Here is a 27,583-nt window from a genome sequence, read left to right as displayed (position 1 = left end):
CCTAAGTTCCAAAAATCTTTAACGGAAAATGGTGTACAGAGGCTTGTTTGATACCTAATAAGGACTTTTACTTGTAAGGGAGTATTTTCATGGTGTTGTGGTTAAAAAAAAGGCTTGTAGGTTATGACCAAGCCACCAAACTAAATGGAGAGCAAACCACACAATAGTGAAGGCCATGACAGTCAGGCTCTTTAATGCCTGGGACCCAGCTGACTCAACCTGAAGGCAGCCAACCAGACTAATTTAATATGGACTTATATACAAGGTGTCTTGTTTAAGATAATGAATATCTAATGAAGCATGAACACAGGAAAGCAATTTCTACAAAGTAATTGAATGCAGACTTTGTTTATATGCCAGGGAGAATATTGCTACACTCTTGGCACAGGATTGCCCAGAGCTCCAACTCCACAAAACTAATCTGTTCCCAAACATAATTTTGAAATAAACAGTCACTACTTATTAGCCCATCAACAGTTGTTGACAGTTGACAACAGTTGCAGACTTGGGATCTGTGTTTTTTTTTTAAGTTGCCCAAATTTAGTCCTTGCAACTGCAAAGATGGTATAATTCATCACATGACACAAAACCTGAACTTGTCTTCAGTGACATTCATAGTTAGTGTTTCTTGTCATATTAACATACTTGCTGAATAGTGCAGTATGAGGGATGTCTCCCCGTAGCTGAGTGAAACATCCTGAGCCTCTCAAGTATTCCTGCAGCGCAACTGGACCCTGATGTTCAAGACTTAGAATGTACTGCTGTCCTGTGCTGCCACCTAGTGGTCAGAAATGATCACGGTGCTTGTTGCTTGGAGTGTTACACGTTGCGTTCATGTTTGCATTGTATCCTTCTGAGTATATAAACACAACAAACCGGTGCTGCAAAGGAATTTTATTCCCGAGTTTATACAGTGAAGGCAGGAGAGCTCAGTTTCATCAGTGGCAGAAGCAGATTTTATATATAAAGAACTGGATTAATCAAACTCTACAAGAAGCTCAACATAATTCACCAATCAGACAGAAACAGTTTGTGGAGGACAAATACTAATCAATACTGTGGCAGCTTCACATCATCTCTTCGTGTGCCAAGTAACAATTGTGACTACATTATTACACAGATGTGCAAACAGACTCTTGTCAGCAGCAGGGCCACAGTAACGAAATACTTACCACCATCCTTGGCTTAATCAATAACACTCATTTTCTCTTGGTTCAAACACAACATAAAATATTTTACAGTATAGTAGCTTTGGTGAGCCATGTATATACAAGTTTGCATATATAAAAGTGTGGAAAATGTTTAAATATTATCACTAGAGCTAAATATAAAAAAGTTCAGACTATTGCACAAGAGCCAGGGCAGTGATCAGTGCAGCAGCTGGCGGCTGCTTTTAAGGTTTTCTGCGTCTGTAAAAGAGAACAGAGTTAATCAGATACGGTGTACCACAGAGGAAGTGCTATTCTCAGATGTGATGAGGGATGTCACGATAACAATACTTTGATATGTTGAGGCCAAACTAATATATTTTCCTTAATTTTAAGGTACAGCAGAAGAGCAGCTGGGACCCTTCTTGTTCTCTCCTGTGTCAAGAGCGGGAACAACATGCAGCAAAGGGCCACTACAGAGGACTGACACAGACTACAAACAGAGCTACACCCAGTGTGTCCGATACCAAAGTTTGAAAAGTCGTGTATGGAAGAGCTTTGCATTCAAACTTTTCAGATGAAAGGAGGAAACTCTTCCAACTTTGTGAAACACCTCACATAGAGACATCCAGATTTATTCAAAGAAATCAAGGTGAATGAGTTTCAGTTATTTCTAATTTTACATTAACAACATATCCAAAGTGCCCTTGTCACCCTTATCCTGAATTGCATGTTACCATTATGTCACTGTTGTTGCTGTTTGTAACGTTCAGTTGTTTTTAATCAAATTGGGTATCAAGAATTACAGACTTTCACTGTTATTAGTATCAACTACTAAGTGTCAGGGGCCGTATTCACAAATATTCAGAGAATCAGAAAAACTTAAAAAAAAAACTTCTAGCAAGGACTAGTGGCTTAGAAGTCATTTCAGAAAACTCTCAAAGCAACTCTGAGCAAGGATGGGACAGAAACTTAATTAATTTACAGAGAAAAATGCACTGTTAGTGACAATTTGCATATTATTATTATTATTATTATGTGGGCACATCTGTAATGAGATAAGCCACAAACATTGTCCCTGTATCATGTCCTTAACTCACTGAAATTCAGCATTTGGAGAATACTTCTACCTTTCTCCACTGCTTAAGAAACTCTTAAGCTTATTAAAAGTCTTCTTCCCTACTCCTGACAGTTTTTCACCTTCGGAACTCTTTTAAGGGCCAATATGTGTCATGAATAATTTATCTTTACCAGAATCTACTCTTAACGATGAGGGGAAAATCTTAGAAAATGTCACAATTCTAAGAAAATTCTTAGAATTTCATCATTTTGAGGAACTCTTTGTACTGGGAAGCTTTGTGAACACGGCCCCTGGTATCATGACATCCCTAGATGTGCTCTAAAAAAAAAGACAACAACTTACTTAGTGATCCCATGATGCTCATAGCCAGGACCCATGTTTGATCCAGCCCTCATTTCCATGGCCACAGAGCACTGCAAACAAAAGACAAATTGTGACCCAAATTGTTAGTAAATTTACAGAAATTTGACCAACAACACAGGGAAGATGTTAAATGTTTGTCTGTGCTTGCAATTATTGTATGATGTTAAATATGCTACATGAGTGACCTGGGGGGATTATCTACAGCAAAGTCCAAAGATAGCTAAAATTACACTATGCACACAGAGAGATGTAAAGATATAAATCTACCATAATTTCTGAGTCTGTAGTGAGTGGATCTTGTATTATATTTAGAGCTGAAATAAATGAAATTAATCAGCACTTATTGTGGTCATAACATCTCATTTTATAGAACAAACTATTCACTCATTACTGGAGAAAATAACAAGCAGATAATTAAAATAATTGTTTGTAGCCTCTAAGCATTCAACTGTGGCAAAATTTATCCAGTCAAAAATATTTTCTAACTAAAACAAGAGATATAAGACTGAATGTGTTTTAGGCTGGCAGTCATGAAGTCAAGTTCATCACATGATCTGTCTGCTTTCTAAGACACATGCAACTGTAGTTTAGTGGAGACTAATCAAGATTAACATCTTACCCTCGTCTCCACATCAGTCCAAGCTCCATCTGATTGATCTCCACTGGCCGGTTTGCCTTCTGAAGATTTTCTTTTGCGGCTTCAAAAATAAATGCAAATTAAGAAATGTTAAAACATCGTTCTAAACATTCAGCTAATCAGCAGCTGATCACTGTCTGTTGGCTGCTACCTCTGGGCTGTGGCGACCTCCTGTTTCAGTGTCTCGATGTCAGTGAACTGGACAGCCTGTCCTCCTCCTCTGGTTTTAATCACCTCACCCTGAAACATTATGAACAAGTAGGAGGGAAAATACAGTGTTAACTAGTGGTTCATCTAAAGTGGAAAATTGAGAAAGAGACAAGATGGACTTTGATGACAATGTGAAGTAACTTGGAATCACTGGAGTTGGTGACTTCATTATTTAACAACCACCACTGCTGATGAGAATCTATCTGACGTGGCTCGGGTAAAATCAGCGGACATCCTTACTCACTCTCTGACATATCATCTGGTGTTTTCCTGCATTTCCACTTAAAATATAGCAACTAGAGGGTGAAGGGGATATGACGCCATTACCTTGAACAGAATTACAGATTTGGGATAATACAAGCACACAATGCAACTTTTAGACAATTTAATGCGGAACTGTTACACATTATGCCTTTAAGGAAAAAGGATCCCAACTTTCTTCTACTACAAGCCCCATTGCCTCCAAACACCTTTTATCCCAAAAACGTAACAAACCAGGACTGGCAGTGAAAAGGCAGAAAATGCTTCAAAGACAGGCTAAGAAATGACCACTTTGCATCATTCAATCAACTGTCTGCAGGGTTTAACCTGCCAAAGGTCTCCTTTCTTTATATAGTTAGATACAGACACTTTGTACAGTCTCATATATCCTGCTCTCCTAAGACAACTGACATAAACTCTACTGATCTGGTGCTTAACTCCAATCCATTAAGCAAAGGATCAGTCCATTCTCTGTGATTTGATGTCAGGTCTCAAATGTGTTGCTTTATCTAAAATATCACCCAAAGTAATCCCCGGCTGCAATAGCACATGTACAGGTGCTTAGAAATGCCTCCATCAGAGATGAGATTGATGAAGCTACACAGATTGTTTTGAGTCAAGAGCCAGAAATAACTAACTCTCAAGACTGACATTCATTTGATCAATGTGAAAGATAATAGTGGTTAAACATGAACTGCTCCAAACACCAGCTATAGCAGCTTCTGCTGAGTGAGTGAAAATTATGTTGGTGGTTACCTCGCTCATTAATACTGATTGAAATGTTGTTGCAGCATTCTTACCTTAATAAGTTTTGTCTGTATCTCGCCATCAGAGGCGACCTCCTGGTGTGTTAACACATATCTGTCACACTTGGACAGGGCCTTCTCACTGGGTGCAGACACCTGGATGGCGTTGGGGATGACGGGCTGCAAAACCGTACCTAAGTCCATGCTGGAGGAGGGCTTGTGGTCCACCCACTTCTCCCCCCCAGCAGAGCGGGAGCGACGGTGCAGCGGACGCACCGGGGTCGCAGTCTACAGAGCAGCATGGCAATTAAAAAAGAAGGAAGGAAAATGCATAAAACTAGAGCAAAGGATTCCATTAAGTCCTGACAAAAATATACTTTATGAAACTGGTAAATGGCTGGGTATGTTGTCATTTGTTGCAAACCAGATTTGTCCAAAATTCCCCTGATAAGTGAAGGAAAAACAAATTCAGACTTAAAAAATTGACAATTTTCTTATATTTTGTAGACTAAATATTTGAGTAATAAAAGTGAAAACAATGGTTAGTTGCAGCCCTACTCCACAGACTTAAAATTATTAGAAAACTGAATGAACACTTAAAAATATTTAGTAACAGATACATTATTAGGAGGTAGGCAGGTGCTCTACATGTGCATTATCAGCACAACGTACAGGGACAGGCGACGGTGAGGCCGATCTCTTTGCAGGGAGGCGTTCCTCTCTTGATGGTCGCTTGGGCTGCGTCTGACGTGGTGGAGGATCAGGACGACCTGGAGTCTTGCCCTCTGTCACGATGGCCTTGAGCTGCTTCAGCTTCTCGTCTTTCACCCAGAGCTTGTTTTGCATCTCCAGCTGCATCGCATTAACGCGTCTGTCCTGCACAGCAAGAGGCAAAATGTTTTAAGAGCAACACCACCGACTGTTTGCCACCTTGGATTATTTGCCATGCCTAAACTTAAAAATGTTTCTGCACAGTGGGTTCTTTGGATGAAGTAGATTTTAATGATATATGCCACACCCACTTATACCTATAAAAATATTCCATTATTTGGGATTTTTTGGTGGACTTTTTTTTGTTTTGCTGGTTTTGGCACAAATTTCATCTCATTTTCACCAATCTGGTATACCACATTTAGATGACACTGAATACATAATGTTTGTCTATTATTGGTTACCAAACTTTTGAAGACATGGCCTGGGGAATTTAATGGGCCATAACTCTTTAATCCAAAACCAAATTTGTGAATGTTGTACCTAACAGCCACAATACATAAGTGGGTAATATTTCATGCAACGGAGATTGCTACATCAACATTAAACATGATATTTCTACAATTTTGATGTCTTTAAGAAGATGAAACTGAATCACCAACACCTCTTGTTGGGAATCTTTCAGAAGCTGGGCTGGCGAGCAGTAGTGCAAGAAGATGCAGCAATCACAAGCATTTTCTTCAGGAAATGCAAACATTCTAGATTAATTCAACTTATAAGAGGCGTAACTCACACATTCTTTCTCCCACTTGAGCTGGGTGTCAGTGACCACGCCGTGCATGCGCTGCTCCATACGTCTCTTGTCAGACAGCTCCCTCTGCAGCCGCTGCTCTCTGGTTTCCAGCTCCTGCTGCAGTGAACGCTTGTCACCTTCATAGATTTTAGTCGTTTTCTGCAGGATGTCAATCTGGAACAGAAACATGAGCCACATTTAAGAGACTAAGCAACACATCTACGAACCAACAATCTCCTGAAGGTTTGAATGATTAGGATTTCTTGTATGACCTATTCTCATTGGTCAAAGCTCAGTGATTGATAGATACCATCTGTCCATGACCTGACTTCAAACTTTAAAAGCTTCAAGTTGTGCCATGTTTTATAGGTTAACCTGTTAAACTCTCATTAGCATATTACATGGCTAATCTGGTCTTTCCCACAGACTGTTGTTATATGGTAGACAGCTCTGCTCTGTGATCTTGGTGGGTAAACAGTAAATATACAGTATGTTTGTTTGTGATGTTGCTGTATGCAAATTCACTTGATAGACATAACCTGAATTAAACAATATAGTTAAGTGTGGAAAAAATAGGTCAAACTGCATAAATAATATGCAACTTTGCATCCATTTGGCTACCAAGTAGAGTACACTGTGACTAACAGATTAGTTGAGGAGAGGTTAGAATTTCAGTTGACCAAGATACTCTGGTTGACAACAGCCCTATGAATGATCTCGTCACTCACCTTGTGTTCTTGCATCTTGCTTTTCTTCTCCAAGCGGTCGATCTCTGCCTTGTTGTTCTGGATTATTCTGTCCTTCTCTGCCAGTTTGCCGTTTTGTTCATGTATAAAGTTGTCATTGGACATGAGGTTTTTGTCAAGTTCCTGGAGCATGGACTTCATCACGTTGGCTAAAAGAAAGAAAACATGTGAGCCAAGGCAAGTAATCCAACATTTCAAGTTCAAGAGCTAGAATGTGATAAGCACCTGCTTGGCTGTATTCGTCAATCATCATCTGCCTGATCCTGTGTCTGTTCCGCAGAGCTTCGATCAGTCTGGGCAGGGTGATGTCATCGTGAGGGTCGGTCAGTTCACAGGAAGGTAGAGGTGGGAGGTTGTGCACCAGATGGTTTATAATAGCTGGCACATCTGAGGAAACAGAGAATTAACTTGACTGCTAAAATGTCTGTGTTTATATGCATAAAAATATGCCACATATGAAAAATGTACAAATACAGTAATTGGCTCAAACCTAAAGATAAATGTGTACTTTTTTTCCATCTTATTTGAGGACTAATGTGATTAAGTACACACTTGGAAGCAGTAACTGATTGAATAACTGCTGTGATAATATTCATTCCTTCAAAGATCTGAATCCACTGCGTCAGGCCGATTCTCTTTGATATGGTGCAATTAAAATAACATGTAAATGAGCAGTGGTTTGACATGTTTGCCATTTAATTTAATACTTCAATCAATGTTAAATTTAACGTTTTCACTTGTTTTCATCAACATCTAAGATCCAGTCTAGCACATATTCTGAAGCTGTCCGCCTCCTTAACACTTCAAACAAAACACTGCAGGCTGCTCAGCAAGTTAATTGTGTGGGCTTGGTTAGTTTTATACTTTATTATGTTGTGCTCTATGAGTGAGTGGTTTTAATATTTTTGTCTGTTTCTCTTCTTTAGTGAACTCACAGAGGCAAATTGTAATCAACTCTGATGATATGGCAATAAAGTACTGAACCTTGAATCTTATTTATTTATTTATTTTTTTTTTTTTTTTTGCATAGAGAGTATTACTATTATAAATCAGGCCCTTCTTACATTTGGGCCAACATCACTCATCAACATATTTGTCTTATTTGTCATTTCATTCTGCTTCTTTTTTTTTTTTTTTCGCCATTTTGAATCTTTACATTTGTTGATTGACTTTGGTGAAAATTGGGGCAGCTAATTATGAGGCTTTAGAGTCTATTTTATTTGAAGAACATTCAAAGAAAATAAAATAGACTCTAAAGCCTCATAATTAGCTGCATTGTCGGATTTTGGCAGAGTTGGCTGATACAATCCATAACATACCTCTGTCAACTGGACCACCACGCTCCTCCAGCTTGCGTGACAGCTCCTCTTTAAAGACCTGGTTTCTATGGCGACGGCCCGGGGTGAAGCCACAGATGGGCCTGTCCACTGGACGAGCCACTTCCACCTCCTGAGTCATCTCTGCAAACCGCATCACCAGCTGGACAAACAGAGCGCGTCTTGTGCGTCAGACAAAAAGAGACTCGCATTCATTCAGAGTGATGGAGACAGTTATTGCGCAGGATGAACGTACCAAGGTTTCCTCGTAGTCGTCAGCCTTGGGATTGACGCAAACAATCATCTTCACTTTGCCCTCTCCGTCAAAGTAGTTCTTGAACAGATGTGTCACTTTAGAGTCTCTGTAGGGAACCATCTACGAGAGAAAACTTACATTAACTGCATAGTTCATCAGTAAATATAATGACAGTGTTCAGTTTTAGTCATTCATACCCTGTTTGTGCCACACATCTGGTTTTCTCGAAGTATCTCAATGCACGTCCGCAGGTTCAGCAAAGACTGATTAATGTTACCTACGATGTAAGAATGCCATTTAATCTCAAGTGAACTTAAATAAACATCAAAAATTGGTTTTATTTGTAGTTTAACAAACCTGCTTCACGTATACGAGTGCCTTCTGCTCCAGTCCTGCCGGTGCGCTCACTTCCTGCCAAGTCCACCAGGCACAGCTGACTAACAGTCACCTGGTTTTTATCCTGACAAGATAAGAGAATACATAAATATCAAAACTGAGTTATGTTCAATGTGTACAAAACTGCTTCTCCGTTCAGGCAGCTGGGTTGTGGAATTGCTCATAGTGTTTTCCCTAGTAGGACTTCAGTATCGATTCGGACTGCCCAATGAATGCCAAAGATTTGACTCATCGGTTGGTGACCACTACATCGACTGAGATTCCTCACATCGAGCTTCCCTTTTTTTTCCTTTGTCAGATAGTGTGCATTACAGTAACAGGCTGTAACACTTATAACAATAAAAAATGAATAAAGGGCATGAATATAGTTTTATATTAGCTGGCACACTAATTAAATAACTTTGACAACGTGCTAATGATGTGAAGGTGGAACACGTGGTTGATAAAGCTTCTCTTGTTTTTAAACTGCGTTGTTGTACATAGAGCAATGCAACAGCATCAGACTGTAAACTGTACGGTCTAAAAATTAACACGATCAACAAAAACTAAACCATGATGGAAACAGAAGAAAGGTGACATGCTGGAGGTACTGCTCCAGTTCATCCATGTCCGTAAGCCTTCAGAAAATATGTTTGGACGAAATGAACGCAGAGTGTGGACAAAAGGTTCTGTCTGTATCCATATGCATGTCTAACACAGAGCATAAATGAGCCTTAATACAGCCTCCGATTCAACTTCAGTTTGAACGAACCTGGAGAACGTTGTCACCGTCCGCATCAAGAGGAGCCTGAGCCAGTTTAATGATGAGCACGCTGTGGGAGCGACTGGACTCTCTGTTCAGGCGAGTGTTTGCAACCTTCCGCTTCTTCTGACCTGGAACAACACAGTGTACAAAACTTTTTTGAAACCATATTAATTCACATATCTTCACCACTACAAAGTCTTTTAGTGTAAAACTCCAACTGATCCATTTAACTTTTACAAGACCTGCTCAGAGAGAAGATTAACGGGGTCATTTCCTGGCCAGAGTCGACCCGGAGGCCAGCACTGCCAGGTCAGTCACATCTACAATCATCAGTGCAGTAATTTTCCCTTCTCTCTTAAATTTGACTCTTTGGGTTCAAAATGTCAATCTGATGACAACTTACCTTTCCAGAATACTTGAAATGCCTCCTCAGCAGACTTGACTTCAACCTCCATACAACCCGCCACGTACATGTTGTGATTCTGATCCTCTCTGAGGATTTTAGACTGAGGTGGTCTACATGGAGAGAATGAAAGTGTTACTCACTGAGGACGAGAAATTGCATTTTTCATCCAACAGATGTGGTGACTCAAACATTGGGAGGGGGTATTAATGTGGCTTGATTCCAGCCATGGGAAATAATTAAACAGGTACGAGAATGAAGCACCAGACAAGGCAGCAGACAGCAGGTTTAAGCACATTCAGGAGCCATAACAAAGACTACAAGCAGCAGTGGGGAAATGTAATGATTTTTAGGACTACAGGAACACTCATCAACACAGGAGACATTAACTGTGTCGCCTCCAATCGGCGACTCTGTCGCTTTTGGGTAAGGCTGGGTAACAAGTATTTTCTGGGTACTGATAAAAGCACAAAGCGCCAAATTTTGACACTGGATGCTTGCTCATGCTAAATACTTAATACATTCAGACCATTTGATTTTAAGTGTAATTTTGCCAAATTGAGTGCATTTTTTATTCAGGCAAAGTTCTTGTGCAACTTGATTATGTCTTAATTCGTTGGATTAATTGATGAATCACTTGCTCTACAAAATATCAGATTCTAAACTAAAAAGGCCATCACAAATCCCTAAAGCCCTGGGAGGCATCTTCAAATTGCTTGATTTGTTCATCAGTCCAAAACCTTAAAGGGATAGTTCAGATTATTTGAAGTGAGGTTGTCAGAGGTACACTCAGCACGCCCCCAGACACACAACAGCACAAAATCTAACCGAGCGAAGCAGTGGTGGACCAGCAACTCCCATGGTCTTATGAGGTAGGTAAATTATTGATTAATGGAGTTTGGTTGGTTGAGTGGGGGAATATTTGGCTCATGTATCAGTAGTTTTGCATCCAAAAAGGCTGTCTGACAGCAAGGTAAAGCACTGAAAACAATTTAAATATAACACACACTTAACCTGCCTTTGATTTTTTTTTTTTTTTTTGGCTAAGATACATTTTGCTGCTGACCCTGTTCATAGCATTACATTGATTAGGTTCCTATAGCCGCACTCCTGCTAATTCTCTAAACTAGGGGTGTGTCAACCACCATCTACTGTAGTTAACACACTGACTATGGACAAGTACTAAATACAACCCAGTTTCAAATAATGCAAACTATCTATTAAATATACTGAGTTTATTAATGGACATATTGGAAGTGGACCTAAAGAATATTTAGTGTTTTGTAGTATTGTTTTGGTATTGATACTTAATCTCTTTTTTGATAAACTCCACTTTGAAATGAGATTTTCAAAACTTTCCATAACATTTGTATGAAAGTTTGAAAATGTCTCCAGTGTTGACAAGGTTCCATTTACAGTCTAGACTGTACATTTACGTGTAAGGGGAAAATCAGGCTACAAGTCTTATGTATTGAAGAGTTATATGAAGTCTGAGTATTCACTGGTCACATACATGAACTCAGTGTTCTGGCGCACAGGTGTGCCTCCACCATTCCACCTAGTAAAAAGAAAAGACAATAATTTTGTCCTCCAGCTAATCTGACATTGAATAATCACCTCTAAAAACCACTTTAATTTCGATATAAAATTTAAAGTGTCTGACTACTCAAACAGTTAAAGCTTGTATTTAAAATGCACATTTATTCATATGAATTATGTTTCTTCCACTTTAGATTTCCTGAACTCACTTTGGCTTGATTGCATCTTCCTGAGTTTCCTCCAGGAGATCGTAGATGTAGTTGTTGTAGATTTCTATGTAGGAGACGAAGACACTGTAGCTGCTGTCCTCGTCCACACCATCTGCTTTACAAGCCTCCTCAGGCTTAATCATATCAGCTATGTCAGGATCAAGCTTTTGTCTGAAATCAAAGACGTGACTTGCATGTTATTCATCAGTTACATTGTAACAGACACTGGTATTTCACAGGACTCAGACTTACCTGGAGTTTTGGAGTGGTTTAGGGACAGACAAGTTGTTTTCCCGCCTTTGGCGCTCCAACAAAGCATCGACTTCATTCTGGACCTCCATACCATTTTTGTCATCTGTCTTAAAAACCTGAAATAAAGAAACAAATAAGACACGACAAATTAAATTAGATAAACAAATGTACAGATCTGACAAAATAATATTATGTTTATGTGGGTATAAGAGATGATCAACACTGTTCTTGAATGTTCTTACATATCGTTTGGCCTGGTAGGGTCCTATACTGTTAAAGATCATGTCAAGCGAGCGAGGTAGAAGTCCACCCTGGCCTGGAGAGCCTGTCATGGTGAACGTCTTTCCACTTCCTGTGACCCCATAGGTGAAGAGCAGACCTGCAACAAGCAGAAAGGAGACAATAATAACTTAAAAGCTAAACAGCACTTGGTTCCTGAGCAGATTAAATTGCAGAAAGGTTCAGTGGGTGGGACTAAAACAGAATTACTGAAATTAAGTAGGTAAATCCATCAGCTACCTACAGTTTAAATGTTAATGTTTAAAAAAAAATAATGTTTTTTTTCTTACCATTTTTTCCATGGATTAAGTCATCAACAAGAGGTTTGGCCACATGCTCAAACAGCTCCATCTGAGATGTTGAGACTCCAAATACCTTTTTGAAGGTATACTGCGTCTGAGAAACAAAGAAAAGTAATCAGAAACATTTAGGGAGAATTTTTTTTTTCCTTACCACCAACAAATCACATAAAAAGACTGCTGTGCTATTTTATCTCCCAATACATTGACTACAACAGTCTCTCTATGACACTCAGACACAAGCTCATTGTTTAGCTCCTTTCAATGTAAGGGAGGAGCTGCTGGATAAATCGTGATCATTGTGTAAACAATGGCAATTACTTCAGCCATTTCTCTGAAGTCCTACAACAAAGAGGAAACACAGAAACTACTCCAGGTTCACTAGATGTGTTACCTCTTTGTACTCTCCATTTCGGTTTGTTTTGAAGCCTTCAGGGGCGTGCAGCTGGATGGTGGAGCTGCTGATCACCTCAATGCAGCACTCCTCGTCTTCCACACCCAGAGGTCGGACACGACAGTACACCTGAGTAAAAGACACACCAGTCAACAATTCCAATACTGATAGATCAGTCAATATTCTTCATTTAAATATATAAAATCAAATTTACATCAGGGCACTGAAACACTAAACTTTCACATTATTTTTAATAATTACAGCTGTTTAAAAAACTCAATTAGAACAAGGACCATGTATATATAAAATGCTGCCTGTGAAATAAATAGAAATTAAATAAATATGAAAAATAGCAAAAAGAAATGGGAAGAACAACAAAGAGGTATACAAATAGAAAAGGAAAAATCACAAAGCCTTTAAAACGTCCACATCAGGGGAGATATTCTGGTACAGTGATTAAAATATATAATAAATGAAATAAAATAGAGTTATGTTAAATGCCCTAAAATCTTGCAATTAAGTTAGGCAGTTATAAGTCTACAACATTTGCATATCACGTCCCAAAAGTACTGAGTTTCTGTTTGTTAACGTTACTGCTTGAAAAAAACTCATGACACTCACCCCAACCGGGTCCTTCTGGTTGCTGGAGGGTTTTTTGGGAGGAGGCTTGCGGGGGGTTTTACCCTTCCTGAAAAAATATAATTCACATTTCATTAGCACTGTTAGCATTAGCCTCATTACAGGAGCGATGAGACGATAACAGCTTAACAAAGCCGCCGGCTAGATTGCTTAACAGCCCCCGGCTAATATAAGGGCTAAGCTAACTATCCCTTGTTTTAATTCCGTGGACAAGAAAACTGCAAAAGGACATTTACAGTTAGCATAATAGTTGTAGGTAATGTATTTTAAACGCAGTGTAAAAATGTTAAACTCTACTTACGCTTGTCTGATCATCTTAACTCGTTGTTTCTTGTAATGTCCCCGTTCCTGTTGCTACAATTTTGAACTTTCCCTCCGCCCCAAATCAGACGAGTTTTTCAAAACGCGTCAGTGCAGCAGCCAATCAGATTTCAGAACAGCTAATCACGTGCTTCCGTCTTCTTCCTTTTCCTGATGCGCTATAGCGGATGGTAAACAACGTTATGACGCGTTACCGCCACCAATTGGAACGGAGTGTGGATATTACATTTTGACTCATTTTAAACGCAGTCTAGGAGATTATTTCACATTATTACAGCTAAATGTTGCCAGCATGGGTTATCATTATTATTGTTGTTGCTGCTGTGTTGTTTATTATTATTATTATTATTATTATTATTATTATTATTATTATTATTATTATTATTAAAATTCATTATTCATTTATTTAATATTGACAACACTTCAGGGAGAAAGGCCTATACGTCGTGTAAGCTAATGGGAATCCAAATAAAGAATAAAAGAAGAAAGTCTAAATATTGAATATTGACTGATAAGAGTACTAACCCCAGTGGCAAGTTATTCTCATACAAGATTTTTTTTAAAGAACAATTAATTAACAATTAATGACAAAAAATAAACTAAAAAACAAGAATGTCTTATCTTATAAATAAACCTAACAATAACCTAAACTAAAACCTCATAACTCCTAAAATAGATAAAATATTAATATTTGATTATATGCTGTAGACCTACATGTTTAGTATAAGTCTATGCTGTAGTGATAAGTGATTTTAAACGATACTCTATATTTTTCAAAAAGACAAGCAATTATTTTACAATTATTTTTAATTATATTGCAGTGTATGTATGTCACAATAATTTTTAATCCATTACTATGTCATATTTTTTGTGTTTTGTTAGATGTGCAACTCAATAATCTTAAAATGCTTTAATTGTTACTCTTATTATTATTACTACTAGTAGTAGTAGTATAAAAGGATAACTGTTTTTGATTAACTGTATAAATCATTAATGTAGCCAGTTATTTTAGTGGGTTATTTTTAGTTAGTTATTTAGTTATTGTATAGTTTTATTACATAGTTATTTAGTTGGTCTGACTTCTATAAGCTAAGTTTGTTTTTCAGAAATAAAGCCTGATCTTACGTCGGTTTGTAGTCCTGCCTAAACACCAAACATGGCGTCCACTGAGAGTTGTTGCTAGACAAACACTGACACCTGCCGTCCACCAGCGGAAACACACACAAGTTACAAAACACACACATTTTAGCCATTGACGTACTCACGTGTACTGCTGCGTTATGCAAACACAGGAGTCTCTGCCCTGAAACTGCAGCCATGAAAACCACAGGTAAACTGTCTGAATAAACTTTATGGATGCAGCTAAATGATTAAGTGTCGAGACACGTCGTCCGTGTTTTGTTGCACTGTACGAATTGTCGGATATGTTTTGTTTTGCTTTGTAGGAGGTACGAAAAGCAAAGCGACCAAGTCAGATGCGTCTGAATCAAAGGCTAAAGTGAAGAAAAGACCCGGAGAGAACTCTGCTCCAACTCTCGCCAAAAAACTACGAGACAAAATAGATGGAGAAGCGTCCAAAAAAGGTGTGCGGACAGGCTCCGACAGGACTGCGTCAGTACGGTGACACCGTCGGTGAGTCGCAGTTGTCCTAACAGTTGATTTGGTTTGTGCGTCTTTTGCAGGTCCTCCTCCTCAGTCTGCAGCAGTCCAGAAGAAAAGTCGGTACGGCAGCGTCCTGCACTACATTTACAAGAGCACTCTGGGACAAAGTCTTCACTCACAGATGAGACAGGTGAGACAGCTGCTCTTCACCTACAAGCTGTACAGAATACAAGTACAGGAACTAACAGTGTACACCAAAATAAGCAAAAAAACAAAACAAAAATACAGTAATTTTTCACAGTTTCCTGGTATTTTGTAGAATAAAAGCTTAATTGATTAGTCTAAAAAATAATTTAGAGATGAATTAATAGGAAAAAGAATAACTAATTGTAATAACTACTATACGTACAACATTAACACTAGAGATACATACTAGAGTCTTACATAAGTACACTATTTATCTGAAATATAGAACTCTTTTGCCATTTATTGTTGCGTTAATTTTGACTGTGCAAAGCGCAAAAGTTAAGCCTTTTTTTCACTTTCTTTACAAAGTGAGGTCGTCAGTCAGTGTGCATTGTGTTTCCATACATTTTAAACATGTTTGCACTTTTGTCTGTTGTCTCTTCCAGTGTCTTCAGGAGCCTTTTGTTCACTCACTGTCGTCTTATCATTTCCACGGTGCCACCAGTCCCTTCGACCGCAGGATCACCTGTCTGGAGTGGCATCCCACTCACCCCACCACTCTGGCTGTGGGTTCCAAAGGCGGAGACTTGTACCTGTGGGACTTTGAGGCGCCCGCCAAGAAAACTTTCATTCAAGGAGTGAGTTCCTGCGTGATGGTCTGATTTGATTTACCGGTTGCTTGAATGACCAATAGTCCAAAGTGTTTGATTAAGTGTTTTTAAATTGTGCAACACTCTGAGGCTGAGGATAAGTACATTTTTAGGCTGTAATTAATTTTAAAACCATGCAGATTAGATTTTTTTTTTATTTGACTTGATGACACTGAAATTGGTTCTCTGCTCAGATGGGGGCTGGAGACTCAGTTACAGGCATGAAGTTTAACCAGTTAAATCCCAGTCAGCTGTTCACCTCGTCTATCGGGGGTACGACAGCACTGCGAGATTTCAATGGGACGACTCTAACAGTGTTTGCCAGCACAGACACGCTGAAGTAAGACAGAGTCCTGTTGTTTTCTGTGAGCCTAAGTCAGAAAATGTTTTAGATTTCAGTGGGTTTAGCATCAGTCTTCTTACCAGGTGGCCCTCAGTGGTTTAAAATGAAACGTCTGCGTGGTGGTGTGGTGCTAAAAACAGCCCTGTGATAGGCCTGCACATGTGTTTGTGTGCACAGAGCGGAGCAGGAGACTTTATCGGAGGGATGAAGTTCTGCCCGACGGACCTCTCCAAAGTCTACACAGCTTCTGGTGAGGGCACACTGACGTTGCAGAGCTTTGAGGGCCACACACCCACCGTCCTGTCCAGAACTCAAGACTGTGGCCATGATCACCACAACGTCTGGTGAGAAAACTGCGAAGAAGACTGATGCTCGACAAAGCTGTGATGTTGCTAAAGTAAAGTTTGCTGATCATTGCTGTCTGTAAAAAAAAAAAAAAAAAAAAAAAAAGAACATGCGCCTCTAAAATTTAATGAAATAAGAAAAATAACTTTTATTTTAAAGTCATGGCAAACCCTTTTTAACCCTTTTGATCACATATACAGTCATATTGTGCACCTATTCAACAATAAATGCAAAAAACAGCAAAAAATCAATGTATTTATATTCTTATATCATAATCTAATCACATTTACACCCTGTAACACACACACATATATAGATGTAGGTGTGCTTGTACCAACCAATTTCAGCAAATAATATCAATACATTCACCCATCAATCACTCTTCAACTTTTAGCAGTGTAGATTGTTAGCTAGTTACCAACAGCATGGTACGACAGTTATGACATGCCTACTGTTCAATGTTAAAATTAAATTCCTCCCAAAATTATGTCTCGCCCGCCTGTCCCATTTCACTCAGAAAATCATGATATAGAACCTAAATTCTCCCAAAATGCTGTTTCAACCGGACTTTAATATTTGTAAAACTGCATTTAATAGATAAGTCATTAGTTCCCTGTGTGTTTATTGGTGTTTATAGTCTAAAACATATGAAGAACCTCTAGTTTATGTAAAAACTTTAAAATCATCAGAAATAGTTTTCACTGGACAGCAATGAAGCAAGCAACGCTAAAGAATATAACATTTATTATTAATCATTAATTTATAAAAATATGAGATTGATTTTTCTCTGCTGGATCATACATTTGTTGTTGTATTGTGGAATTTTAAATGTTTCATCTGTTATATCCAGTGAATTTACTTTGTTCTTTGTTGTCTTCCAGTTACTGGTACTGCTGTGTAGATGTGTCCGTAAGCCGACAGATGCTCGTGACAGGAGACAATGTAGGACAGCTCTTACTGCTGGGTTTAGACGGCCAAAAGGTTTGTGTCCATCTCCCAATGAAGTAGAAAAAGTTCAAAGAGTTGAGTTATTTTACTGCATTATAATGTCTTGTAGCCACTAAATATTTATCGAGCAAGGAAATATTGTAACATATTTTAAAGATGTGTATTTTAGTTAGTTCTGTTTTGATGTTGTAGATTTTTAGTGACAAGTTGCACAAAGCCAAAGTGACCCACGCAGAGTTCAACTCCCGCTGTGATTGGTTGTTGGCGACGGCCTCGGTTGACCACACAGTGAAACTTTGGGACCTGAGAAACATCAAAGACAAGAAGAGCTTCCTCCACGAGCTGCCTCATGAGAGAGCCGTTAACTCAGGTAACACTCTGAGGATACCCTCAATTGCTCTACTTAAGTTTCGTTTTTCAGTTGTTGCAACATACACACATTTTCAAGGAAATTATACAGTAAAAATTGTGACATTTCTGCAATATAAATAATGTAAAAGATCATTCTTATCAAGAAATGTAATCTGTCCTGACTGTTGAAGGGACCTCTGGTAGTTTACCATCCATGTTTCACATTAATAAAGATCATAAATATAGTTGTGAAGTCGTAGTTAAAGGTGTCACTGTTGATATAAGATGGAAGTGATTTATATCAGTCCATTTCTGTTTAGTTTCTTAATTTATTCATCACTCTGACAGCGTATTTCAACCCACTGGACTGCTCCAAGTTGCTCACCACTGATCAGTACGACCAGATCCGTGTCTACTCGTCCTCCGATTGGTCGAAGCCTCAACACATCATTCAACATCCTCACAGACAGTTTCAGCATCTCACGCCCATCAAGGTTTGTCTCTTCTATGCATGAGTTTTTATTCCTCTGTAACTTATCTAAAAATGCCGCAAACACAATTTAGTTACACAGCTAACAAAAACCTCGTACACAAAGAAAGACAGACATCATTTCACATGACCAAAGTGAAAAAGTTTTGTTATTGTGAATAAAATTGTCATTGCAATCAATCAAAATATTCACAATTAAACATTTCGACCCTAGTCCAGGCTTGCAAAGATTAAGCAAATTAGTCCACGTGTCATTTTTGCACCCAATTATATAGCAGTAATGATGCCACACAAAGCAACAGACAGGCAACATTATTTGTGTGGCACTGCAACAACAGTATTCATCCTTTCTTGGGGGGTAAATGAATGTCCTCAGATCTTACTTCAGATTTCCGAGGTTCCTAGTTCCAGGGGAAAGTTCCTTCTAGGGAAACATGGTTTAAAGCACATTTAATCTCATTAACATTCAGCACAAGTTGAAGAGTGTGCAGAGATGTCTGAGAAAGTCAGACTTTAATGTGGACGTGGCCAAAAGCACATGAGGCATCAGTATTAAAATGTGTTTAAGAATCTGTTGAAGAATTAATATTCATGTAATCTGTAATGCACCAGGTGGTGTTTGAAGCGACAGGCTGGAGGGAAGCAGCATCTTGTCATTAGTGCTTGGTCAGTGTGTAACAACTGAATACTGCTGTTCTCTGTAGGCCACTTGGCACCCTGTCTATGACCTTATTGTGGCGGGACGATACCCCGATGACAGGGTTTGCCCTGGAGATCAGAGGACCATCGACATCTTTGACTCCAACACAGCAGAACTTGTGTTTCAGCTGCAGGATCCCACCGCTGCAGGGATCAAATCTGTAAGTATGTTTTTAAAAACACCAGAAAAGCCTTAAAGACATGAAAATCATCTTTATTAACACACACAAACGTTTATTTACAGATCAACAAATTCAATCCAATGGGCGATGTGATTGGATCTGGAATGGGTGAGTTCTTCCAAGTCACATCATCTATACATGTGTTATCTGATGTGTTGAGGAGTCTCTAAAGCTGCTTCGTGTTCACTCACAGGCGTGACGGTGCTGGTGTGGGACAGAAACGAGTCATTGCTCAGCGATCGGCACAAACAGGAGGAAACCTCGACCTCAGTGGACAGTTTGAGAGGTCAGAGGAGGAGTCAGCAGCGCTCCAACAGGGACAGGAGAGGCCCTGCTGCGGACGCAAAGCTCAAGAAGAAACTGGCTTCTTTGGAAGAATTTGAGACCAAGACCAAGACTGGGTGTACCAAACAAAAACAAGCCCAGATGAGGAAGAAGTAAACTGGATACTAACAAGGATCATGTATATATTCCATTGTTTACTGTTCATTCTGTGTCTAACTTCAGGGTTTATTTGAATGTTGACTGGAAAACTCTTTCAGATATTCTTTTATAAACGGTTTAAAATTTGAACTCTTGTATGTTCTCACGTTTTTTTCTACTGAATACTGTGTACTATAATAAAATACGACCATATTTCTTACAATTTTAAAGTCCTTATTCTACAATTCTTTGACCACATACGTTATTATCGTAGTGTCTACTTGCACCCAGGTGATAACAGTCACATGGCAGGTATTTGGCTATTTGCATCCTGTCACCTAGTTTAGCTATAAAGAGTCACTGTAGAGAGGAGGTTGTGGTAGATGAATGGGTTAAACGCAGCACTCTACCCTGAGAGATTAGCCTACATTTAGGCAACAAAAATAATTGTTAGCTACAGTCACCTACATGCTTGCCTCTGCCATCCTAGGTTATAAACATTTGGGCAAATAGCCACATTGGGTATTTACACCCAGGGTGTAGATAGCATTGTTATCTATGGACAGCTATTTACGCCACAGGTGCAAATACTATTGCTAGCTGTAGATACCTGGGTGCCTGTCTCTGTCATGCTAGACTATATACAACCAGGTGTAAATAGCTAAATTGACTTCTTACACCCTGGGTGCAAAAAGCTTTGTCAATAGACTCTTGCATGGTTGTCTCTGCCATGCTTGGCTATATACACCTAGGCTATGTACAGCCACATTGGCTCTTCCACCTGGGATGTCCATCCATCCAAGGCTATAGGCACGCAGGTGTAAATAGCCACTTTGGTTACACTGACTGTTTATACCCAGGTGCATTGTTAGCTGTGGACACCTGTGTGCTTGTCTCTACCATGCTAGTCAGTATACACCCTGATGTAAATAGCCACATTGAATTTTACACCCTGGGTGCAAATAGCCTTTTTTTTTGGCAATAGACACCTGGTTGCTTGTCTCTGTCATGCTACGCCACATACTGTACACCCAGGTGTAAATAAACACATTAGCTATTCCACCCTGGGTGCAAATTGCATTTTTGGTTACTGACACCTGGTAAGATCTGTCAAAAACATTACAGAAAGACTTAAGTCAAGTGATTTATTGGATTCACCTTTATCTCATACAGAACATGAGTATGTGCATCATGCATAGTCGAAGAGATAACTTCCACGTAGCTCTCGGACAGTGACATTTGCCAGCAGGAGAAGCACTCCACCCCAGGCCTGCTGCTCCTCCTCTCTCTCCTGATGCCAGGCCTGGTGGGCGGAGTACACCATGCTCAGAACAAGCTTGTCAAACTGAGGCTGAGTCATCTGCCTCTTGCTCGGGGTTTGGAGCGTGGTCACCATCTGCAACATGGAGCTCCGACTTCTGGGGATGTTGTCGTTGATCTCGGAGAGGAAGGCCCGCCCTGACCTCATCGATGCCAGCTCCTTGTCGAGCAGGACGATGTTGTTGTCCCGGTCCATCTCAACCCCACCCAGCAAGAACTGCGTATAGGATAGAAAAAGGAATGTCCAACACTTACAACGTAGCAGAGAAGAGATTTAATTTATCTGCATGTTGTGTTGACTCTAAAGTACAAAAGTACCTCAAACATCAGGTTTACATCAGAGACTGATGAGCCAGTTGGAGTTTTGCCTGCAGCCACATCTAAAGAAGAAATATAGAAGATAAACTGATAAAACTGAAATGAATCCCCACAGATTCCATGCCTACACTGACACTCTACAACATACTGAACAGTGCATCCACTATCATTATATAACAATCTAAAAACTGTCCTCATCACGCAGTTCGGTTAAAAAGTCCCCTGTTTCTACTTACCTTGCAGCACTTGCTCAAACCAGAGCCACAACATGACCTGAAGGCAGATTTTAAGTTGTATCTTCATTTTCATTCTCCTCTTGATGTCTTACCAACAGATAATACACCGCATCCTTCTCACCTCTTCTCTCCCTTGCGTACTTTTGAGAACCAGGCAGAAGCAACTGAGCCTGAATGCCTTAAATTCTTCCACCTTGGAAAAAAGCACCAAAAGCCAGTTGGCTGTAATGCAGAGCAGACTGACAGTGATACTTTTTATTAAATTCCTGCTTCTTTTTATCCACAGCAGGCACAATTTGAGCAGGCATGACTAAGTTCAGAGAGGCAGCTAACCCTTTTCACCATTTATCATACAAAATTCAAGTATAAACAACTGCATTTCCCCACATTGAACAATAAATAAAGTCACTATCAATTAACTGAGTTTATGGTCCTTCTCATTTTGTTATTCATACTCTCAGGATGTCTTTGCAAGTACATTTAGTTCATTCTTCTTTGTTCATTAAAGGATTAATGCAACCATAAATAAAATGTTTACCCAAAAAAGTGAATTAATTCCCCCCACAAAATCCTTTTTTTTTTTTTTAAACTTCATTAAAACTCCAACTTTAAGAGATATCACATTCAGTGGGTGAAACCAGCTCTGAAAAAATAACCTGCACTAATTCACAATGGAAAGTTAAAAGTGGTATTAAATCTTTACTGTGAGAATTGATGGGGTCAATAAATGAGGTTTAACTGTTCAACCCTACAGAGTACAGACATGAAAGAAATACTCTGATCATGTACTCAACTAAAATTAGCAATACCAGAGTGTATACAAGAAACTGTCCTTCCAAAAGTGCTCATAATGCAGAATAGTGATTATGAAATTACTGGGCTACAGTAATTTATAAATGAATATGTACCTCACTTTAATGATGCAGTTGGTAAAGATGGAACTAATTTCATCAACTTTAAATACTTTAAGTTTTATTTTAATCTATAATATTGCATCATAATTTTAACTGGTTGTTAATCTGAATCAGCAAAAGTTATCAAATAAATGTAGTGGGGTAAAAAGTACAATATTTCTGTCTGTACTGTAAAGGAGTGAAGGTGTGAAGTAGCAGAAATGGATATACTCAAGTAAAGTACCTCAAATACTCAAGTAAGGTATCTCAAAATTGTACTTGAGTAAATATACTTTCTAATGTACTATCTCCTTCTCTCAGTTCATATTCCTCAGGTAGTATAATAAAGAAATCATATCTTATGATTTGCTGTGTCATACGTTATTTACATCAAGATAAAAGGCAGTATTTTCAGAATGACAGCTGCAGTAATGCGGCTCCACCACACGGCGGCAGTAGCGGCAGCAGCGGCAGCTGAAACCCCTGAGCTGCCCGATGAAAAAGTTTATTTTCTTCCGGTGAAGAGTTCAGCTGCTCCTGAATGATAAAGTAGTGGAAATAAAGGTAACACGAGTGTTTGCATGTTTTTTTTTTTTCAAGCGTTAGTACTGTTTGATCTCCTTTACAGTTTTATTTATAACTCTACCGCCAGGATATCGCGATTGAATTTTCACAGGAGAGATCGTTAGCCAGCTAGCTGTTGTGGCTGCTAACGCTAGCTGATCATGAACACAACACTGCTAGCGTTAGCATAGCGTAGCCAGTTAGTAATTGTGGACACCTGTATGCAACTCTGAATTAACGTCTGTAGTTTATCTGTTGTCCTGTATATTGGAGTTCAAGTAGAGCTATATGGGACATTGTAAAACGTGCAGAGATTTCAATTTTGTGTGCAAAAGCATCTCAAATTGAATGATATTGTGTTTTACTCATAAGTGTCTATTATTCAGTCTCTCCATATTGAAATAAATGTAGTGGTGATGATTAGATAATGATTATAAACACCATTCAGTATAACGCAATACAATTTAACAACATCACACTTGCCAAAATTATTATAATACCAAATCAACTCCTAAAGGCTAAATCAGCCACGCAGATATATTAGCCAATATTAGCTTATTTGTGATCTTTTGTATTAGTATATCAGCTGATTACTGACAAGAAACTGCAGTACACAAATACAATGCATCGACTATCCACTAAAGACTATTGACATATTTGTTTTTCAACTGTAAAATGTCCTGTTTAGTAGTGCCTATCATGGTAATAAGTAAAAAAAAAAAGTAATCTTTAGTCAAAATGTATGTTTATCTTGTTTTCTAATGTTTAAAATTATTATGGCATAATATGTGATACTAGATTCAGACTCCAATAATACCATTCATATTGGCCTCCAGAATTAGTTGGGCATCAATCAACATCTCAGTAGAGAATTTTCCCTGTAGTGAAGGCAGGATTTATTGCAGGCTTTTGTAGCAGTCTGTTGGTTTTAGCAAGACATGTTTTATAAACTGGTGTAAATGGATTCTGTGCTGTTTGGTGACTTTGTCAGGTGAACAGCAAAGATGGAGTCCAGTGAGGAGGGGGGCCTCAGTGTCGGGGGCTCTGTGGGAGAGGAGAACTACTTCTTGGGATACACCTTCACCGACCGCTCACACTCCAGCCGCGTGGTGAAGAGCATCATGGACCTGTGTCTGGAGGACGGCCTGTTCGCTGATGTCACCGTCACCGTGGACAGCAAAGAGTTTCACCTGCACCGACTGGTGCTCTCAGCGCAAAGCAGCTTTTTCCGCTCCATGTTCACCTCCAACCTCAAAGAATCCCACAACCGTTCCATTGAGCTGAAGGATGTCAGCGCCACCGTCTTTCAGCTGCTGATTGACTACATCTATCACGGCACGATTAAACTGAGGGTGGAGGAGCTGCAGGACACCTATGAGATGGCAGACATGTACCAGCTGACTGCGCTGTTTGAGGAATGCTCCCGCTTCCTCTCACGGACAGTCGAGGTCAAGAACTGCCTGCAGGTGATTCACTTTTCTCACAAGCCTGGTAGTCTGATTAGTTGATTAATTGAAAGAACATAAGTTGGCAACTATTTTGATAACTGATTAATAATTTAACACATTTTCAGTTTCTTAAATGTAAGGATTTGCTGCTTTTCTTTGTTGTTTTCAGTAAATGAAGAGTCTTTTGGGACTTTTGGTTGGACAAAAGAAGCAATTGAAGACATCAGTTTTGGCTCTGGAAAATTCCGATCAGCATCCTTCACAATTTGTGGACCTTATATAGACTAAACAATTGATTTAACCTTTTATTCTTTTATTTTTTTGTTTTTTTTAGGTCATGTGGCTTGCAGACAGACACAGTGACCAGGAGTTGTACACTGCAGCCAAGCATTGTGCTAAAATCCACCTGGCCCAGCTGCATCAGACTGAAGAATTTCTTAATCTGCCTCTCTGTCTGCTTTTAGACATCATCAAAGGTATTTCTGTCCTTTCACTTTGTGCCATGACATCCAGTAACATTTCCATTTTCTACGAGCCATTTACATTACTGCTGGCCAAATATATTTTTCCAAATCATTCCCTTCTTTTGTAAACATTTATTGTAATTTTCTTATAATATTAAAATGAACTAAAACAGTCTTGAAATTTGCCTCACATAGATAATCCATCCTGATGAACTGGGTGTTTATTTTATCTTTGCTACACTTACATTATCATTGCACAATAATGCAGTAGAAAGTGGTACGTCCATTTTTAATGTCTACAACAGAGCTACACAATTAAGCAAAAAAAAAAAAAACACATCACAAAATCCCTGTCACCAGATCACATAAACCTCCATAATGCAAATATTATAAAGTTAATTTGCATTCTATTTTTTATGTTCTTTTGCTTTTAATGTGACTCATTAGGCTTTGTGTTTGTGTTAAGATGGAGTCCCAAGCTCCCAGAATCCAACAGTGGCCATTGAGTCATGGATAAACCACAACAAGGTGGAGAGAGAGGAGTTCTCTTGTATCCTGCAAGAAAATCTCAAGGTAACATCCTTTCATCTCAAGCTGAAAAATATAATTGTTCAGTGTTCTGATGTCTGGTCTCCAAGTGGTTTGTTTTTAACGTACTCTGGGTTTTGACTAATCAAGGCAAAACTGCATTTTCCTACAATGCAGCATGGGCAAAGAAAAATCCACAAAAATCTAAGATTTCATGCACTTTAACCACTGAAAAAAAGAATCAACTCCGTAAAGAATGGGATGATGGAGACATGTTGTTGTTCTTCTTGAGAGGCCACTGTGTTTGAATAACTGTTCTTGTTTTGTTGTGTTTTTTTGTGTATCATGTTGCACATGTTGCATTTTAATAAGCTGGGATTTTGTTGCCTTGGCCGGGTCTCTCTTGTAAAAGAGAAATTTGATCTCAATGGGACTTCTTGGTAAAATAAAATAAAAGTAAAGTGTTCTCATCTTGTGTATCTGCAGGAAATCGGTGAAAATGTCCATATTTACCTGATTGGTAAAGAGGAGACGCGGACTCACTCCCTGGCGGTGTCCCTTCATTGTGACGAGGACGATGCAATTAGCGTGAGTGGCCAGAACAGTTTGTGTCATCAAATCACTGCAGCCTGTAAACACGGAGGTGACCTGTACGTAGTGGGCGGGTCAATCCCTCGCCGCATGTGGAAGTGCAACATGCACACAATGGACTGGGAACGCTGTGCCCCACTGCCCAGAGACCGCCTCCATCACACCATGGTCTCTGTCTCCACTGAGGACGCTATCTACTCGCTAGGTGGTAAGACATTGCAGGACACGCTCTCTAACGCCGTCATCTACTACACAGTGAAGGACAACATGTGGACAGAAACCAGCCAGCTGGACACCGCGGTGTCTGGCGCTGCTGGTGTTAACTTGGGAGGAACTATCTACCTGCTGGGAGGGGAGGAGAACGACATGGACTTTTTTACGAAGCCGTCTCGACTGATTCAGTGTTTTGACACGTCCTCCCAGAAGTGCCAGATCAAACCTTACATGCTGCCGTTCGCAGGCTGCATGCACGCCGCTGTCCACATGGACGTGATCTTCATCGTAGCAGAGGGAGACTCCCTGGTATGCTACAACCCTCTGCTGGAGAGCTTCACTCGCTTGCGCTTCCCCGAGGTGTGGAGCTGTGTCCCTTCGCTGTGGAAGGTGGCCAGCTGTAACGGCTGCATATACGTCTTCAGGGACAAATGTAAGAAAGGAGACGCTAACACGTTGAAGTTTAACCCTGCCACGTCTGTCGTCTCCGTTATCAGAGGCATAAAAATCCTCCTCACAAACTGGCAGTTTGTTCTGGCCTGAACTGTCCTCTGGATGTTCACACTGTGGTCCTTGAACGCACCACAGACAATCAGGGAAAATGTTGGATAACTTACATGACATCCTGAGAGTGACGAGACCTGCTCGAAGCGTAGTTACTCTGTGTCACTCAGTCCAGTTTGACTTCACCATCAGACCAGTAAAAAGTTCGGCGCTGTGTGTGTGTCGTTGTATTACCGTGTGTCTCATTATGGATCCTTTAGCGGAGACATCAGACAGTTTGTGATGATGATGATGCTGTAACCAGTGATGAACTAATCAACATTGTTTTCTGTGCACTGCTCGTTTATTGACACGCATGAACAACTACAGTGTAAAAACTTTAACTGAACATAAAACATCCTTCAGTGTATCGTATGTGAATACGTGTATCATGATGTGGTAGGTTAAATATTCTCAGATGTCAAATATTAAAGGGATAATTCGGATTTTTTGAAGTGGGGTTGTATGAGGTAAATATCCACAGTTAGTAGAGATGAAACAG

At 39.5% G+C, this 27,583-nt stretch overlaps 4 protein-coding genes and 1 non-coding gene across 7 annotated transcripts; 2 read left to right on the top strand and 3 right to left on the bottom strand.

The window, feature by feature from the left end:
* Positions 1-877: 877 nt before the first annotated feature.
* Positions 878-13,911, bottom strand: LOC146316627 (kinesin-like protein KIF23). 2 transcript variants are annotated; one of them, XM_084733517.1, is made up of 23 exons: positions 13,725-13,911; positions 13,406-13,472; positions 12,785-12,913; positions 12,382-12,487; positions 12,055-12,191; positions 11,813-11,928; positions 11,561-11,731; positions 11,326-11,370; positions 9,813-9,925; positions 9,416-9,537; positions 8,626-8,728; positions 8,466-8,545; positions 8,269-8,388; positions 8,016-8,175; positions 6,922-7,083; positions 6,679-6,845; positions 5,951-6,124; positions 5,119-5,322; positions 4,501-4,734; positions 3,381-3,469; positions 3,212-3,290; positions 2,572-2,642; positions 878-1,409 (listed from the first exon to the last, which is right to left on the bottom strand). In XM_084733517.1, exons 1-23 carry the CDS (start codon positions 13,736-13,738, stop codon positions 1,394-1,396), a joined length of 2,679 nt encoding a protein of 892 aa, XP_084589643.1. In that variant the 5' UTR covers positions 13,739-13,911; the 3' UTR covers positions 878-1,393. The 2 variants fall into 2 exon arrangements, with proteins under 2 accessions (XP_084589643.1, XP_084589644.1); XM_084733518.1 differs by lacking the exon at positions 11,326-11,370 and having other exon boundaries at positions 13,725-13,909.
* LOC146316628 (Z30 small nucleolar RNA) lies at positions 9,652-9,747 on the bottom strand. Its single transcript, XR_014771815.1, has one exon. It is a non-coding gene; the product is annotated as a Z30 small nucleolar RNA (small nucleolar RNA).
* A 1,166-nt stretch (positions 13,912-15,077) lies between the features above and the next one.
* On the top strand, positions 15,078-20,186 carry ddb2 (damage-specific DNA binding protein 2). 2 transcript variants are annotated; one of them, XM_084733520.1, is made up of 10 exons: positions 15,078-15,327; positions 15,427-15,536; positions 15,979-16,170; positions 16,377-16,522; positions 17,752-17,851; positions 18,011-18,188; positions 18,518-18,663; positions 19,364-19,519; positions 19,603-19,648; positions 19,734-20,186. In XM_084733520.1, exons 1-10 carry the CDS (start codon positions 15,111-15,113, stop codon positions 19,979-19,981), a joined length of 1,539 nt encoding a protein of 512 aa, XP_084589646.1. In that variant the 5' UTR covers positions 15,078-15,110; the 3' UTR covers positions 19,982-20,186. The 2 variants fall into 2 exon arrangements, with proteins under 2 accessions (XP_084589646.1, XP_084589645.1); XM_084733519.1 differs by lacking the exon at positions 16,377-16,522 and adding an exon at positions 16,703-16,869 and having other exon boundaries at positions 15,081-15,327.
* A 908-nt stretch (positions 20,187-21,094) lies between these two features.
* LOC146316625 (protein FAM180A) lies at positions 21,095-22,005 on the bottom strand. Its single transcript, XM_084734588.1, has 3 exons — positions 21,838-22,005; positions 21,602-21,663; positions 21,095-21,500 (listed from the first exon to the last, which is right to left on the bottom strand). Exons 1-3 carry the CDS (start codon positions 21,908-21,910, stop codon positions 21,153-21,155), a joined length of 483 nt encoding a protein of 160 aa, XP_084590714.1. The 5' UTR covers positions 21,911-22,005; the 3' UTR covers positions 21,095-21,152.
* Positions 22,006-23,188: 1,183 nt separating this feature from the next.
* kbtbd4 (kelch repeat and BTB (POZ) domain containing 4) lies at positions 23,189-27,507 on the top strand. Its single transcript, XM_084734354.1, has 5 exons — positions 23,189-23,294; positions 24,286-24,760; positions 25,077-25,218; positions 25,673-25,779; positions 26,221-27,507. Exons 2-5 carry the CDS (start codon positions 24,299-24,301, stop codon positions 27,079-27,081), a joined length of 1,572 nt encoding a protein of 523 aa, XP_084590480.1. The 5' UTR covers positions 23,189-23,294; positions 24,286-24,298; the 3' UTR covers positions 27,082-27,507.
* The last annotated feature ends 76 nt before the right edge of the window (positions 27,508-27,583 follow it).

Source organism: Lutjanus erythropterus, chromosome 13, assembly GCF_056507025.1.
Source record: "Lutjanus erythropterus isolate fLutEry1 chromosome 13, fLutEry1.hap2, whole genome shotgun sequence".
NCBI lineage: Eukaryota > Metazoa > Chordata > Actinopteri > Lutjaniformes > Lutjanidae > Lutjanus > Lutjanus erythropterus.
Note: the sequence above shows the minus strand (reverse complement) of the source record. Positions and strands in the feature narration are given on the sequence as shown.

Coding starts and splice junctions, on each gene's coding strand:
- LOC146316627 (XM_084733517.1), bottom strand. Junction 12,914..13,405: donor ACCAGAAGGACCCGGTTGGG/GTGAGTGTCATG, acceptor TCTTTTACTCAG/GTGTACTGTCGTGTCCGACC. Junction 8,389..8,465: donor AGATGTGTGGCACAAACAGG/GTATGAATGACT, acceptor TTTCTCTCGTAG/ATGGTTCCCTACAGAGACTC.
- kbtbd4 (XM_084734354.1), top strand. CDS start 24,299: ATGGAGTCCAGTGAGGAGGGGGGCCTCAGTGTCGGGGGCTCTGTGGGA. Junction 24,761..25,076: donor AGGTCAAGAACTGCCTGCAG/GTGATTCACTTT, acceptor TGTTTTTTTTAG/GTCATGTGGCTTGCAGACAG. Junction 25,219..25,672: donor GCTTTTAGACATCATCAAAG/GTATTTCTGTCC, acceptor GTTTGTGTTAAG/ATGGAGTCCCAAGCTCCCAG.
- ddb2 (XM_084733519.1), top strand. CDS start 15,111: ATGATTAAGTGTCGAGACACGTCGTCCGTGTTTTGTTGCACTGTACGA. Junction 17,852..18,010: donor TGGGTTTAGACGGCCAAAAG/GTTTGTGTCCAT, acceptor TTGATGTTGTAG/ATTTTTAGTGACAAGTTGCA. Junction 19,520..19,602: donor CCGCTGCAGGGATCAAATCT/GTAAGTATGTTT, acceptor GTTTATTTACAG/ATCAACAAATTCAATCCAAT.
- LOC146316625 (XM_084734588.1), bottom strand. CDS start 21,910: ATGAAAATGAAGATACAACTTAAAATCTGCCTTCAGGTCATGTTGTGG. Junction 21,664..21,837: donor GTTTGAGCAAGTGCTGCAAG/GTAAGTAGAAAC, acceptor TTTCTTCTTTAG/ATGTGGCTGCAGGCAAAACT. Junction 21,501..21,601: donor ATGTAAACCTGATGTTTGAG/GTACTTTTGTAC, acceptor TCCTATACGCAG/TTCTTGCTGGGTGGGGTTGA.